The sequence below is a fragment of the Rhinolophus sinicus genome, chromosome 15 (assembly GCF_057876585.1).
Source record: "Rhinolophus sinicus isolate RSI-liver-muscle chromosome 15, RSI-T2T, whole genome shotgun sequence".
In the NCBI taxonomy this organism is placed as follows: Eukaryota; Metazoa; Chordata; class Mammalia; order Chiroptera; family Rhinolophidae; genus Rhinolophus; species Rhinolophus sinicus.
The window spans coordinates 87,397,736-87,415,055 of record NC_142515.1 but is presented as its reverse complement, the minus strand read 5'-3'; the positions used below and the strand labels follow the sequence as shown (position 1 = coordinate 87,415,055).

At 39.3% G+C, this 17,320-nt stretch overlaps 1 protein-coding gene across 1 annotated transcript in view; it reads left to right on the top strand.

Moving 5' to 3' along the window:
• LOC109439420 (adhesion G protein-coupled receptor E2-like) overlaps positions 1 to 17,320 on the top strand; it is a 42,046-nt gene that overhangs the window by 13,925 nt on the left and 10,801 nt on the right. Inside the window, exons 5-13 of the mRNA XM_019719726.3 lie at positions 6,179 to 6,325; positions 6,535 to 6,581; positions 6,704 to 6,781; positions 7,202 to 7,379; positions 9,306 to 9,413; positions 9,604 to 9,827; positions 10,038 to 10,217; positions 14,204 to 14,401; positions 14,684 to 14,919. Of these exons, the coding sequence (XP_019575285.3) occupies positions 6,179 to 6,325; positions 6,535 to 6,581; positions 6,704 to 6,781; positions 7,202 to 7,379; positions 9,306 to 9,413; positions 9,604 to 9,827; positions 10,038 to 10,217; positions 14,204 to 14,401; positions 14,684 to 14,919 (1,396 nt within the window). The remainder of the gene's footprint in view (positions 1 to 6,178; positions 6,326 to 6,534; positions 6,582 to 6,703; positions 6,782 to 7,201; positions 7,380 to 9,305; positions 9,414 to 9,603; positions 9,828 to 10,037; positions 10,218 to 14,203; positions 14,402 to 14,683; positions 14,920 to 17,320) is intronic.

Here is a 17,320-nt window from a genome sequence, read left to right as displayed (position 1 = left end):
AAGATCAAGAACTAGACAACAATGTCTTCTCTCGCCACTATTATTCAACATAGTACTTGAAAGTCTTAGAGCAATCATGCAAGAGAAAGAAATAAAAGTCATCCAAATTGGAAATGAAAAAGTAAAATCATCACTTTTTGCAGATGACATGCTTCTTTATGAGAAACACTAAAGACTCCATCAAAAATATTAGAAACAATAAACAAATACAGTAAAGTTGCAGGATACAAAAATCAATGTACACATATCCATAGTGTTCCTACATACCAACAATGAAACTGGAATAAGAAATGAAAAAATATCCTTTTGCCACTGCAACAAAAAGAATAAAATATCTAGGAATAAACTTAACAAAGGATGTGAAGGACCTAAAAACTGAAAATTATAAGATATTATTAAAAGAAATTGAAGTTTTAAAAATACTGAATATTAAGTTGTTTATATTATAAAATAGAGTACAATACACTCTTTTATTAAAGTATAGTTGACATACAATATTATATTAGTTGCAGGTGTACAACATATGTTTCTATATTTATATACCTTACAATGTGATCACCACCATAAATCTAGTCTCCATACAAAGTTATGATATTATGGATTATAGCCTTTGTTCTGTACATCCCCATACCTACTTTACTTTGTAACGAGAACTTATTCTCCTTCAACTTTTTCGCCCATCTCCCTCACCCTCCCTTCTGACAACTATCAGATTGTTCTCTGTATCTATGAGTCTGTTTCTGTTTTGTTGTTTTATTTTTTCAGATTCTACATATAAGTGAAATCATACAGTACTTGTTTTTCTCTGTCTGACTTATTTCACTTAACATAATACTTTCTGGGTCCATCCGTGTTGCAAATGGTAAGATTTCATTCTTTATTATTGCTGAATAATATTCCAATGTATCATACAATACATTTTTAAGAAAAGCTTAACAGACATTAATTAATGACTTTTCAATGCATTAATCATTTCATACTACCCATTTTTTATTTACATTGTTGTTTGAATAATGTTTTAAAGTATTTGAAATAACTAAGAGAAAAAAGTAAAATATTAAATCTTTCAACATTAAGAAATGTGACATCAATATATTTGCTTTGAAATTATTTCACTTTAAAATGTCAATCTTGGGAGCATTATGCGGTTTATAAGCTATTCACCATCCCTAAAGGAGAAAAACCTCTGATCCTAAGTTGAGAGGGGCTCCTCCCACTCCACTGCCTAGATTAGAGAGAAAAAGCTGTAGTAAATAATGTCCAAGCTCCACCAGAGTTTCTAAGTTAGCAAAAGACAATCAAATTTGTCTCCTAATTAGAAAAGAGGGAAAGATAAGTTTGAAGCCAAACAAATTTGAAGACATGCCCACTTACTCAACACTGTGACCACAATCACATGGCTTCCTCATTTCTCACTCACAGACTTCTCTGAGAAGGAACTTCTCCTGGGTGGAGACAAAGCAGAGATACCTAATATATCCTGAGGCCAAAATAAGTTCCCTCTGAGTGTGACATTTAGAACAGACCAACCACCCAGCCCTTAGGTTGTGGGCGATACTGGGGCTGCCGTGGAGAGTAGAGCTGTGGCTGCAGCCACAGAAACTCAAGGAAAAGCATTAGCCAGTGGGTTTGTGGGCTTGGTGAGCTGGATAATCACAGCTTCAAGTTACCCATCAGGCTCCTGTGGCAACAGTAAGGGCTGGACCAACACCATTTGGCTGGAAACAATTCCAAGATTCCTGAATGGATCACTATATTTGTCTCCTATTGTTGATATAACAAATTACCACAAATTTAGTAGTTGAATACAATGCAAACATATTCTCTTACAGTTTTGGAGGTCAGAAGTTCTAATATATTTTTGTTTTCAATTACAGTTGACATACAATATTATGTTAGTTTCAGGTATACAACATACTAATTAGACATGTATATAACTTACAGCACGATCCCCTACTAAGTCTAGTATCCATCTGACATGATACATAGTTATTACAGTATTATTGACTATATTCCCTATGTTATACTTTATATCTCCCTGCCTATTTTGCAACTATTCATTTGTACTTCTTAATCCCTTCCCCTTTTCCACCCATCTCCCCAACCCTTCTCCCATCTGGCAACCATCAAAATGTTCTCTGTATCTATGAGTTTGTTTCTGTCTTGTTTCTTTATTTTGTTTTTTAGATTCCACATATAAGTGAAATCATATGGTATTTGTCTTCCTCTGTCTAACTTATTTCACTTAGCATAATGCCCTGTAGGTCCATCCATGCATTGTAAATGGTAAGATTTCATTCCTTTTTATGGCTGAGTGACATTCTATTGCATATGTGTGTGTGTGTGTGTGTGTGTGTGTGTGTGTGTGTGTGTGTATCACTTCTTCTTTATCCATTCATCTAGATGGACACTTAGGTTGCTTCCATACCTTGCCTACTGTAAATAATGCCACAGTAAACCTGTGGGTGCATATGTCTTTTTAAATTAGTGTTTTGGGTTTCTTCGGACAATACTCAGAAGTGGAATTCCTGGGTTCTTCTTTGTCTCTTGTTATAGCCTTTATTTTAAAGTTCATTTTGTCTGGTATAAGTATTGCTACCCAGGTTTATTTTTTTGCTCTTTTCAATTTTCACAAAATATGTTTTTTTATCCCTGTACTTTCATTGTGTGTGTGTGTGTGTGTGTGTGTGTGTGTCTTTTTATCTGAAATGAGTCTGTTGTAAGCAGCATATGTAGGGACCTTGTTTTCTTATTCATTCAGCCACCCTATGTCTTTTGATTGGAGCATTTAGTTAGTTTACATTTAAAGAAATTGTTGACTCATATGTAGTTATTGCCATTTTATTATTCATATTTTTTTTCTTTCTGTTCCTCAAGAAGTCCCTTTAACATTTCTTGTAATACTGGTTTAGTGGTGATGAACTTCTTTAGCTTTTTCTTGTCTAGTAAGCTCTTTATCTCTCCTTCAATTTTTATGATAGCTTTGCTGTGTAGAGTGTTCTTGGTTGTAGTTCCTTTCTATTCTTCACTTTGAATATTTCATGCCAATACCTCTGGTCTGCTTAGAAATCAGCTGACAATTTTATGGGAGCTCCCTTGTAGGTAACTAACTGATTTTCTATTGCTGCTTTTAAGATTCTCTCTTTGTCCTTACCCTTTGGCATTTTAATTATGATGTGTCTTGGTGTGGGCCTCTTTAGGTTCATCTTGGTTGGGACTCTTTGTGCTTCCTGGACTTGACTATCTATTTCCTTCACCAGGTTAGGGAAGTTTTCCATCATTATTTCTTCAAATAGGTTTTCAATTCCTTCTCTTTTTCTCTCTCTCTGTCTCTCTGTCTCTCTGTCTCGCTCTCTTTCTCCTCCTTCCAGTATCCCTATGATGTGAATGTTGGTATGCTTGATGTTGTCTCAGAGACTTTTAAAGTATCCTTGTTTTTTTTATTCTTTTTTCTTTTTGCTGTTCTGATTGTATGTTTTCTGCTATTTTATTTTCCAAATTCCTAATTTGATCCTCTGCTTCATCTAATGTACTGTTGATTCCCTCTAATGTATTTTTTTAAATTTCAGTTATTGTAGTCATCATTTCTGACTGGTTCTTTTTTTTCATGCTTTCTATCTCTATTTTTATATTTCCTATCTCTCTGTTAAAGTTCTCACTGAGATTATTGAGCATCCTTATAACCAGTGTTTTGAACTCTGCATCTAGTGAATTGCTTGTCTCCATTTGGTCTAGTTAGTTTTCTAGAATTTTGAATTTTGTTCTTTTCTTACATTTAAAACATGTTTCTATGTCTCCCCATTTTGGCTGTCTTCCTGTGTTTGTTTCTATGTATTAGGTAGAGCTGCTACATCTCCTGGTTTTGGTAAAGTGGTAGGTGTCCTATAGGGCCCAGTGGCGTAGTCTCCCCATTCACCTGAGCCAGATGCTCCAGATGTGTCCCTTGTGTGGGTTGTGTGTGCTTTTCTGTGGCAGTTGAGCCTTGATTGCTGTTGGCATGTCGATGGGAGGGATTGACCCTGAGGCTGATTGGTTGTGAGGACTGGACGTGACTACAGTGAAGAAGCTGTTGGGCAGGGGTTGACTCTATTGAACACGATTCACTTTAGTGGGGCTCTGGTGCCTGCTCAGTCTGTCCTTTGTGTATTGTCATTTGTGGAGGTGGTTGGGTGGTGCTCTGGTGTGGTCTGAAGCTGGTCACCGGGTGTGTTGGTTCTGGGGCCTCTTAGGAGGAGTTTCGGTGCAGGCCAAGTTCAATCACTGCCTGCATCCTGCTTGGGCCCACTTGGTCTGAGCTACAAAGTGATCTGCAGATGATTGCCACTTGTGTTGGGCTTGGAGGTAACTGGAAGAGGCTAACCTGTGACCTGAGACTGCTGCCATTCATGCTGGGTTATGGGCTTCTGAAGAAGAGATACAAGGTATGCTGAGGTCAGCTGCTGCTTGTTTGGGGTTTGTGAAACTTTGTCTATAGCATGAGCCAAGACAAGAAATTTGCATGGGAAAGCCACTGGAAGTGGCTTGGTTGGGTCCAAGAGATGGGTGCGGGTGGGGTCTCAGGGAGTCCCCATGTCAGGGTGAAGGTTGTTAGCCAGGTTGATGGAGAGTCAGATATGACTACCACCTGTGCATGCTTGTTGGGTTGGGGTAAGGCTCAACAATGGAACAGGCTTCTGTCAGCACTTCTGTCTGGGAGAAAGCTGCTTCTCCAGCCAGACAAATCAGTTCCTCCCCATATGTCCCTGGCACCTTTCAATCTACTGCCCCAGTGCTGGAGCTCAGAGCAAGTGAGTCTTTCAGTCATTAAGTCTGAGCATGGGTCCTTTAAGAAGAGCAACCCTCCATCTCACTCAACCACAATCTCCACTGGTATTCACAGCCAAAAGTTATGGGACTTCTCTTCCTGGCACTGAGACCCTGGGTTTGGAACCCTGGTGTGGGGCTGGGACCCCTCACTCCTCAGGGGGAACCTCTGCAGCTGAGATATCCTTCCTCAATTTTAACCACCACATGTGGTTATGGGACCAGTCTGTTTCACATCTCCACCCTTCCTACTAGTCTCATCATAGCTTTTTTGATATAGCCTTCGTTATAGGATTTCTGTTCAGCTGGTCTTCAGGTGATTCTCAATGATGGTTGTTCTGTAGTTTAGTTGTAATTTTGATGTGGTCGTGGGAGGAGGTGAGCTTAGCATTTACCTCCTCTGTCATCTTGACTGGAAAACAGATGTCAGAAGTTTTCAATGGTTCCTTCTAGAGGCTGTAGTGGAGAAACTGTTTCCTCATCTTTTCTAGCTTAGAGGCTGCCTGCATTCCTTGGTTCTGGGCTCCTTTATCCCTCTTCAAAGCCAAAAGCATATTTATCTATCACCTCTTCTCCTCTCACCTCCTCCATCCCACTTAAAAGAACACTTGTGATTACATCAGGTGTACACAGATTATCCAGGATAATCCCTAGTCTTAATATCCTAAATCACAAAGTTCAAAATTTCTTTTGAACAAAAGGTAACATATTCATACATTCCAGCCATTAGAATTTGGACATATTTGAAAAGGCCATTATTCTTTCTACTACGCTCACCATCCACCAAGCAGCTCTGACCTGAGATCACACACACACACACACACACACACACACACACACACACACACACATAGTTCTTGTCTTGCCCACCTTTCTGGAATGTAGAGGTCAGCAAACTCCTTCTATGAAGGTCCAGGTAGTAAATATCTTAGGCTTTGGGGACCACAAGGTCCCTGTCAGAACTGTTCAACTCTGCCATTATAGTGTGAAAGTAGTTATAGACAACACATAAATAAATTGGCATGGCTGCATTCCAATAAAACCTTATCTATGGATACTGAAAGTTAAATTTTATATGATTTTCACATGTCACAAAAGATGGCTCTCCTTTGACATTTTTGGCCATTTAAAAATATAAAAATCATTCTTAGTTATGGACTGTACAGAAACAGGCAGCAGGTGAGTTTGGCCTGAGGACCATTGTTTGCCAATCCTTGCCCTGAGTGCCATCGTTAGATGACATCTATTTCAGCTATGATGGACTCCTTGATGCCTAAAAATGATGGTGGAGAGTAGTAAGATTGGTGTTGGTGATTATAAGGGTGGCCTTAGCATGGCTGGGATAGGGGACCAACCCTCTTTTTTATGTCTCCAGATGTGGATGAGTGCAGCTCGGGACGACACCAATGCCACAACTCCACCTACTGCGTCAATGTGAGAGAAAGCTACAGATGCTACTGTCCCCATGATTGGGTGACCAGATCTATGCCTCTGAATAGTCTAAACACCACCATCTGTAAAGGTATATGGTCTTGACACATACAAATGCATGCACACATTAGCACCCACATGTGTACACACAAATACATGTATGCAAACCACATTGGCACATATATGCATGCATGAACATTCACAAGAGGCAAGTACACACATGAATACACACATATGCATACACTCACAAGCATGTACATACATACATGCTCATGGTTGTCCTGCCTCTTTTCCCTGCAGAGGTCCCTTTCTCCTCATGGACACCACCTTCTGGAGTTAACAGTCAGGTAGGTGAAGACTCAGCGGAAAACCAGGAAATAGACCCTTGCCAAAACTATCTTGTGTCTTCACCCTCTCCCCAAGCTCCCCTTCAGGATCTCTGACCTACCCTCATGTTCCCTCTCCCCAGAGCCTCTCCCACTTCTTTGACAAAGTCCAGAAGTTATCTCGAGACTTCAGTCCAGCCTTGGCCGAGAATACCATCGAGGTAAAGTCAGAACCAAGAAAGTGGCAAGATATGGGAATCCCATAGAGATCTGGGTCACTTTGGTAGTCGTGCAGCCAAGCTCCCACATAGTAGACACTGCAACTGGCCTCTCACCCATGGTGTAGAGAAGGCTGGGGCACTCTGGTATCTAGAAGCACTTTTAAAGACACTCAGGTGCACTAATTTATGGTTCTTTCCCTATTGTTCATTTGGGACTTTGGGTTTATGTCATCCTTTGAAATTCTTGACCCAGGTTGACCTCTGAGTGGCTGAGATCTAAGCAGCAAGGGTCATATGAGGAATTGAATTCAGTGCCATTGTTATTTTCCAAGTAAACAGTTCTCTGGGGCTAAATAATCAGGGTCTTCATGTAGCCCCTTTGGTCTGTTGCCCACTGACTCTATGTCCCCATTTCCTCAGGATCTTGTGCAGGAAGTAGATGAGCTTTTGGAGACCCCTGGTGACCTGGAGACCCTGCCCCGCTCAGAGCAGCACTGTGTGGCCACCAACCTGCTCATTGGCCTGGAGGATGTCCTGAGAGGGCTGAGCCAGCTCTTGCCCAATGGGCCATTGACTCTGCATGCTCCTGCAGGCACAGGTAAGTACCTGGGTCTTCCCCAGGCTCCTGCTCCACCTGTTCACCATCTAATTCCTCCATCTTCCTAGAGACTGCCCCATTGGAGCCAAGGGACCACACTCACATCTCAGAATTTTATTTAAAATAAAATATTACTCATATAATAAAATAAAGTCCTGCAAAACTAAGTCCTTTATTTTTTTCAAGCACAAAGCTTAAAAATTTTTAAATGATAAGCAAAAATATATACAAATCTCAATAAGTACATCATTTACTATATCATTTATACAATTATAACATAAAATACCAGCAATTCAGAAATAAACACTGCTTACAAATGAGTAAAACACAATTAATCTTGAAACATTGAACATTCCATATTATTGTTTAATCTATTTTAAGTACAATCTTAAATAACATTATATCAATGGGTTCATTGTAACATGTTTATTTTTGTGCAATTTTCTCAGCTCTTTCAACACCTATACTGCCCAGGGAGATGATGAAGAGAGAATTAAAAACTGGCTGCAAATATTTTCCTCTGACTCCTTCATCCTCAAATAATATGGTCATTGTAATTATTTTATTAATGGTTCTATTTTTACTTCAAAGAAAGCATTTCCAGACTTTTTTTTTTAACTTTACTATATGTAGATGGCAATTACCAGGCATACTCACCTTGATCAGGTGTTTTTCAACAGTATTATTGTGATATAATTTACATACCTTATACTCCCACTTTAAAGTGTTTAATTAATGGTTTTTAGCATATTCACAAAGTTGTGCAACCATCACCACTAAATAATTATAGAGCATTTTCATCATTCCAAGAAGAAACCCCATACCCATTAGCAGTCACTCCCGTTCCTGGCAACCACTAATCTGCTTTCTTCCTCTACAGATTTACTTACCCTGGTCACTTCATACAAATGGAATTATATAATATACGGTCTTATGTCATTGGCTTCTCTCACTCAGCATGTTTTTGAGGTTCATCATGTTGTAACATGCATCAGTACTTCATTTCTTTTTATTGTCAAATAGTATGCCGTTATATGGTTATACACGTTTTATTTATCTATTCATCATTTGACGAGCACTTGGTTTTTTTTTGCTTTTTGGCTCTTACAAATTAACATTCATGTACAAGTATTTGTGTAGATATATATTTTTACTTCTTTTGGGTAGATAGCTAGGAGTGGAATTGATGGGACATATAGTAACTCTATGTTTAACATTTTAAGAATGCTACACTGTTTTTCCACGGTGGCTGCACCACTTACATTCCCACCAGCAGTGTATAAGGGTTCCAATTTCTTCATATTGTTGCCAACATTTGTTATTCTTTGAGTTTTTGATTATAGCCATCCTAGTAGGTGTGAAGTGGTATTTCATTGTGGTTTTAATTTTCATTTATCTAGTAGCTAAAGATGTTAAATATCTTTTCATGGGTTTATTGGAACTTTCTATATCCTCTTTGGAGAAATGTCTATTCAAATCTTTTACCCATTTTTAAACTGGGTTATTTGTCTTATTGTTGAGTTTTAAGAACTCTTTGCATATTCTGGATACTAGACCCTTGTCAGACTTTGAATTGCAAATACCTACATCAGATTTAACAGTTGTATACATTTAAAATTTTTAAATCTTTGAGCTATAGTTAGAATCGTCACTGCAACAGAAGCCTTGCCTTGTCCATGAGCATTTTCTTCCTTTTCTTGAGACTATGCAGTTTTAGTAGAATATTTTTTAAATAAGTGCAACCTTTGGAGACACTTTGGTTTTCAGCATTTAAAAATGCTCAAGTAACAGTAGCAAACCAGCCACATTACTCTTATTTTAGTACTTAAAATTTATGTGATTTACCAGCATACTGAAAAATATAATCCCGGTATTGCAAGCAATAACCTGAATCTCTCATCCCTCATGCCATTGCCACCACTACAGAACTGTCTCTGAATGTGCAGGAGCAAGGAGTTGGAGATGTCACCTTGGGCCAGAGCCAGGCAAAGATGGTGTTGAACTGGGACGTGGTGAAGGAATCTGGTGACTTCGGTAATGACTGAGAGGGGGAGGGGAAGGCCACTGAGAACTTGCCATGAGACAAGACAGCCAGGACGTGCACAGAGAAAATTAAAGATTAAAATAAAGTGAAAGTTGGGTAGTGCCACTAGGGAGAGTCCACGTGAGGAGGAAGGAGCCCTGATGGTGACCCTGGGATGTCAACCTTGGCCTCGTCCTGCAGGCCCTTCTGTCGTGGGCCTTGTCTCCATGACAGGGATGAACAAGTTGCTGGCCGAGGCCCCGCTGGTCCTGGATCCTGCGAAGCAGGCAGTTCTGCAGGAGACACACAAGGGCTTATGGCAGGGAGTCTCCCCCGTCCTGCTCTCAGATGTCAACTCCGCCTTTCTGAGCAACAAGGACACCCGGAACCTCAGCTCCGCGGTCACTTTCAGCTTCTCCCACCGTGTGAGTGCCGGTGGGATGGGGCTGTGGGTGTGGAAGGAGCCTGAGTCCTCGACACGGCCTTGCTGCTCATCTCAGCCTTGGGGTTTGGGGGGCTCCCCCACAGGTGCATTGTCTCTCCAGGAAAGTCAGCCCTTCCTGAGTCATCTTTGACTCAGCATCTCTGAGCAGCGGAACCACTAATCAGCTCACACCTGTGCGCTGTTCCTACAGCCGGTGATCCCTGGGCCACAGGAGGAGATGCTCTGTGTCTTCTGGGAACATGGTCAGGATGGATGTGGTCACTGGGCCACCAAAGGCTGCTGGATGGTGGGCACCAGAAACACCAGCACCACCTGTCAGTGCACCCACCTCAGCAGCTTTGCCGTCCTCATGGCCCAGTACGATGTGCAGGTGAGAGCTCTGAGAGGAGCTATGAGACAGGAATGCTTGGAACTGCAGGGACTAGAAAGAGATGTGATGAGAGGTCAGAGGGGAGCCAGTGAAAGCAGCTGCATCAAGGGCCAAACTATCCTTCTTTCCTGGACAGGCAATGTGGTTTCTTCTTTTGTGTGTTCACCAGGAATTGGGATTCACCCAGGTTACCTCGGGTAATGGGTATATAAGATATAAGAATGAGAACTCTTAACTAAATGGCCAAGCTTTAAGGAAATCCAGAAAAATTCAACTCTCCCCCCCTCAAAAAATGTGTTTCTTCGTGACACTTTGCTATAAAATAGAGTGTGTTGTGCGTTTCCTAATTTAAATTTTTGAAGAGATAAAAATATTTACATGGTTTAAAACTCAAAAGGAACAGAAAGGGTAACATTGAAAAGGATCTTTCCCACCCATATTGCTCAGTGATCAGGGCCCTTCTTAGAAGGAATATCAAAAAAAAAAAAAAAAAAAAGAAGGAATATCAGTTTCTTCTGAATCCTTTTAAAGGTATTTTATGTATGAAGAAGCACATACACATAATACACAATTTTGTTTTCACTTAAGCCATTGCATGCCATATTCACTCTCATGTTTTTTTTCACTTACAATATTTGATATGTTCTATATCAGCATATAAAGAACGTTCTCATTCATTTTTACATCTATATAGCTTTCCATTTATGGATGTTCTATAGTCTAACAAGTTCTAATGATAAAGATTTTTTTTTCAGTATTTTGCTTCTACAATGTTTCAATAACATTGATGGGTCAAATTTGTAGTTATAATTTTGATAGCTATTGCCACATTTCAACACATTTATGTAGCTACTCAGTGGATTCCTTTAAATTTTAAAGTTTGGCAACAGTACCATCATTCTTGGCTATTCATCCCACCCATCCATGCAAGATGTTTAAGTGTATAAATTCAACTCTTATTTTCTTTTGGAAAATAATGTCTTGAAATCTATTTTTCAGTATATACTCTCTTGATTAATTTGGTTTTCTTCATTGAATACTCCAATTATGCATATTGTGGCTCTCTTTTGCCTAACTCCCATATTTCTTTTTCCTCTGATTTTTTTATTTATTTCAGGTATACAAAACAATGTAATAGACATTTACACCCTTTACAAAGTCATAACCTGCCCTCCCTCAATCTACTACCCTTCTGACATCGCACGTATCTATTACAATTTTATTGACTCTTTTCCCTGTGCTATACTTCACTCTGTAGATGACTAGATTAAGAAACTGTGGTATATTTATACAATGGAGTATTCCTCTGATTCTTTTTCACCTCTTTTTTAATGTTAATTTTGCTCACTGTTTTCTATTTTCATTCTCTATGTCCTTTAAGCTGTGTTTCCATCAGGGTCTATTCTTAATATAACATCCTTAATTTTTGCCTTTATTACTGTAGGGTTTTTTCCCTGCCCTTTATTTACTGAGCTTTTCTAATACAAAATTTCATTAAGATCTCTCTTCTCTGAGATCTTTCACCTCTGCTTTTATTTCTTGCTTATAAAGGCAAGCGCTTCCTTACATATTCATATTCATGGTAAATAACGTCACAACTTTTATTTGCTCCACGGTAACAGTTATTTGGCAAATCTCCCTTCCTTACAATTTTTTTCTCTCTTTTTCTTTTTGTAATATTTTGTATAAATATTGTGTTTGTTCTTCTGATGACTTATCTTTAAAGCAAATGGTTCCTGGAGGAGTTATTTCCAAGATATTTCTGTGAAAACATGGTTATGGCTGTATTACAAGCTATCACAGAGATTTTATGTGAGTTTTAAAAATTTATCCAAGCTAAATGAAATGTCAGTGGTGAGGCTTTCGTGAGCAAAATCTGTGTTTTCCTCCACAGGCAGAGTCAAATTTCTTCTGCAAATATGGTCTATTTGTGCAATTATACACTTTGCTTCAACTCCTCTGAATCTTTAGACCAACTGGTATAAGGAAACTCCTGCCTTCATCATTTCCTCTATTATAATCATGAAACATATTATTCAGGTTTCCTCCCATGTGCACCTCTAATCAATCTTCTCTAATTTTAGCATCTCTTCCAATTATTCTCTAGTTCCACAGAAAATTGAAATGTTTTTGTTTCTGGCATTTGGATTATTTCCAAGAAGAGGGTTCTGTGTGTGTGTGTGTGTGTGTGTGTGTGTGTGTGTGTGTGTGTGTGTGTATACATGCATGCACACAAACTTTGGGCCACCATCTTCAATACCAAAATAATTGATATTTGCTTTCAGCCAAGGGTTTCCTTTAAAACTTGAAAAATACTAAAATTTGGAATGAGGAAAGATGAGAGGGGAAGAAGAGAGACAGATAAATGCATGTGCTTTTGTGGTCCATCTTATTTTTCCCACCCCACGAATATTATTCTTTCTCACCTTTGCTAATACAAATACTCATGAAGGTGACCTCAGGTAATTGGGTTTGGTAGGAAATGGGGCTAAAATGGAGCATCACTTCTAGGAAAGCAACATGTAAACCTAATAAGCTTAGTGATGCACAAATTTCAGGAACAAAATACAACTTTCATGGGTTCAGAGGCTTAGTACCTTGCAGAAGGTCTGACAATTAAGTTCACGAACTAGTTGCATGCTGTTGCTAACCTTATTTTGATGTCAGAGGGATTATTCATTATGAATTTGTACCAACTGGACAAACAGTTAACCAAGTTTACTATTTGGAAGTGCTGAAAAGGCTGCATGACAAAGTAGGATGACCTGAACTTTTCACCAACAATTCATAGCTTTTACATCACGACAATGCACCAGCTCACACGGCACTGTCTGTGAGGGAGTTTTTAGCTAGAAAACAAATAACTGTATTAGAACATCTTCCATACTCACCTGGTCTGGCCCCCAATGACTTCTTTCTTTACCCGAAGATAAGGGGAATATTGAAAGGAAGACATTTTGATGACATTCAGGACATTAAGGGTAATACGACAGCTTTGATGGCCATTCCAGGAAAAGAGTTCCAAAATTGCGTGGAAGGGTGGACTAGGTGCATAGCTTCCCAGGGGAGTACTTCGAAGGTGACTGTAGTGATATTCAGCAATGAGGTATGTAGGATGAGTTCGCGAACTTAATTGTCTTACATAGGTACCACTGAATAGAATAAACAGCTCTATCTCCCTTCTAGACATCAGACCCTCAAGTAATTAACTTTTTAATTGACTTTATTGGGGTACAATATATTTGCAGTAAAAATCAGATTATAATTATACAGTTCATGAGTTTTGACAATAATAAGCCCCCTGTAACTACAACCCCAATTGAGATATAGACCCTTTCCATAACCCCAGAAAGTCCCTCATTCCAATCTCAGTCAATCTTTCGTCCTCACCCCCAGGAAACCATGGATCTGATTTTTATCACCATAGTTTAATTTTGACTGTTCTAGAATCATTCAGTAGTATAGAATCATTCTCTTTGATGTCTGGCTTCTTTTGTTCAACATAATGTCTATGGGATTCTCCCATGTTACTATATTGTGTGTAATAACTATAGTTCATTCCTTTTTAATGCTCTAGAGCATTGCATATATGACTACACCAAAATTTATCTGTTCTCCAGTTAAAGGACATTTGCATTGTTTCCCACCAGGCTATTGTGAATAAAGCTATCACAAACATTCTTAAACTTTCTGTTTGTGAACATTTGTTTGCATTTCTCTTGGATAAATACTCAGAAACGTAATTGTCAGGTCATATAGTCAGTATATGTTTAACTTTATAAGAAACTGCCAAACTCCGTTCCAGTATAGATGTTACATTTTACATTCTCATTTAGCAGTGTATGAGAGTTCCAAGTGCTCCATCTTGCCTACACTTGGCACTATTGTTGTTTTTGCTTAGCTATTCTAGTCTGTATACTTTGAAAAGCACAATTTTACCCCAGAGCAGGAAAGTGTGACTGTGATGTCTCTTCACTGGGTCCCAGGAGGAGGATCCCGCCCTGGCTGCCATCACCTACGTGGGGCTGAGCCTGTCTCTGCTGTGCCTCCTCCTGGCGGCCCTCACCTTCCTGCTGTGCAAAGCCATCCAGAACACCAGCACCTCGCTCCACCTGCAGCTCTCGCTCTGCCTCTTCCTGGCCCACCTGCTCTTCCTCACGGCCATCGACAGAACTGAGCCCAAGGTACTGACACGGTCCCAAAGGACCCCCTGCCCTCACCAGGGGACGCGGAGTTCATGGGCCCCTGCTGCATCGACACCTTAATCAAACGGCCTTGGGTTGTGGGAAGGTTAGAGCAGTGAGTAGCCACTTTCACACCGAGTGACGCAACGAGCAGACAAACCCTCTTATAACAACTCCTTCATACACATCCGAGTTCTCCCCAATGGCAAGGTGCAGGAGAGGTCCTGGGGCCACGCTCCCCCTGACTCCCCCCCCCCCCCGTGACTCTCACTCCTCCCCCAGGTGCTGTGCGCCATCATCGCGGGTGCCTTACACTACCTCTACCTGGCGTCCTTCACCTGGATGCTGCTGGAGGGCCTGCACCTCTTCCTCACTGCACGCAACCTGATGGTGGTCAACTACTCCAGCGTGAGCAGGTTCATGAAGAAGTTCATGTTCCCTGTGGGCTACGGAGTCCCGGCTGTGATCGTGGCCATTTCCGCAGCGTCCAGGCCTCACCTTTATGGGACACCCACCCGGTAAGTGCAAATTCCCACGGTCCTTGATTTCTCCACGTGACCTGGGCCAGCAGGGAACCAACGCAGCACCTTAATTTCACGAGAATATGATGAACAGAGAAACATTTAGTAATCACTCCAAAGACGTCTTCCTGGTGGAATATTACCTTCATTCAAGTAACTGTTTTTAAGTCCTAGAGATTTAAGTGTTTTAAATATTAATTATATAGAATATTTAATAACTATATATTTATATAGTGTTGAGTATAATATTAACAATACACTAATATAATATTAATGATTGCTAATGATTATAAATTAATATATAGTTAAAGTAATTGAGGTGAGAATTTTTTGAACTTTTAGATTCAATTACTTTATATATTAATTATATATTATATTAATGACTATTTATTGGTATAACATTAATTGCATCTTGTATATTAGTAAATGTATATTAAATATTTATTGCATTAATTAAGAAAACGTCTTTGGTTTTTATTTATTTATTTAAGATAGTTCTTATACAGTATTGTATTAGTTATATTCGTTTCAGGTGTACAGTATAGTGATTAGACATTTTAATACTTTACAATGTGCTCACCCCACTATTTCTAGTAATCATCTGTTATTGTGCAAATTTATCACAACATTACTGACTACATTCCCCTTAATTTTTTCACTTATTCCCCCCACTGAAGAGACAGTTTTAAATGTTCTAGAAAGCAAAATTGAAATGAGAGGATGGCACTGGTTTGTGTAACCTACTTCTCCTAATTCTAAAAGCAGTGGAGGATGATTTAGATGGTGAAATAATTATTATTACCCAAACTAAGATTTATAAATCACTTCTGACATGCAGTCATTGTTTTAAATATTTTTCATTTATCAGCTCAAATCATCCTCCCAACAATCCTCTGAAGTAGAAGCTAGTGTTGTATGAGTTTTACAGATGAGGAAACTGAGGCAAAGAAATTACTAACATGGCCAAGATCACACAGCTGGTTGGTGGCAGAGCTGGGATCAAATCCACACAGTCTGGTGTTCACATTATTTTCCTATGCTGATAAAATTGACTTTCACCTGCATTGGATGAGCCCTGGCCAACTGGCCTTCCTAGGTTGCTTAGCATATAAGTCAGTAAACTTTATCTGTAAAGGGCCAAAGACTAATTCTTTTCAGCTTTGTGGTCTCTGTTGCAACTACTCACCTCTGTTCTTGTAGCACAAAAGCAGCCACAGACAATATGGAAGGGAATGAGTGTGATCGTGTTCTAGTTAAACACAATTACAGAAGCATGTGGCAGTCCAACTTAGCCCGCAGCCTGCGATTTACCAACATTATCTTAGTAGCTTTCTCTTTGAATCTTCTGGTGGATCCATCTAACTCTTTCCATGGTCTCAAACCTCCCACCTCACTGACAAGCTCCTCACTTGGGAGCAAGTTCCAATTCTGTCATTTCTATCAATGTGTCCTTGACTTACTAACTCTGTTTCCTTAAGCATCAGATGCCTGACACGTGATCAACTGAGTCTCTATGTTGTTATGGGGAATAAATTATGTAATGCAAACGAACCCTGACTTAGTACTCTTTTGAGTTACTGTTTCGTTTTTTCTATTTCTTCTTTCGTGTCTCAATTTTTTTCACCTTTTTTCAGCTACTTATCCTTCATATGTCAGCATAAACATAATCAGTTCCCTCAGGGAACCCTTCCCGACTATCCGAATCTCCTATACCGCAGACTAGGTTATGGATCCAGCTTCATGTTCTCATAGCTCTTCATACTTGATCATAAAACTCATCATCTTGATTGTTCTTATTGTCTAATTGTTGACTTTCCCACATCCCTGAGGACTTAATCCAGTCAATGTTAATTATAATTGGGTCCTCAGAGCCAAGCACAGATCCTCATGTAGAGAGGACATATTTGTCCACTAAGCCATAAATTAATTTATTGAATCTTTTTTTAATTAAAAAATTAATGCTTATTTCTGTGGGCCAAGACTTAAAATAGATTTTTTAAGAGAATTAAAAATTTTAAAAACCAATTTATTGGGCGGCCGGTTGGCTCAGTGGTTGGAGCGCGGTGCTCATAACACCAAAGTCACCAGTTCAATTCCCACATGGGCCAGTGATTTGTGACCCTACAACTGGATTGAAAACAATGACTTGACATGAAGCTGTTAGGTCCTGGGAAAACACTGTTCTCCAACATTCCCCAATTAAAAAACAACAAGAACAATTTATTAAGTTGAGACTGACATGTAAAAAGCTGTACATAACCCCAGGCTAGATTTAATAAGGATAAAAAGAGAAAAGACACAAATTTTAAAAAACTCAGAAATGAAAGAAAAGTTACAACAGATACCAAAGAAATACAAAGAATCAAACAATACTATGAAAGACTATATGCCACCAAAT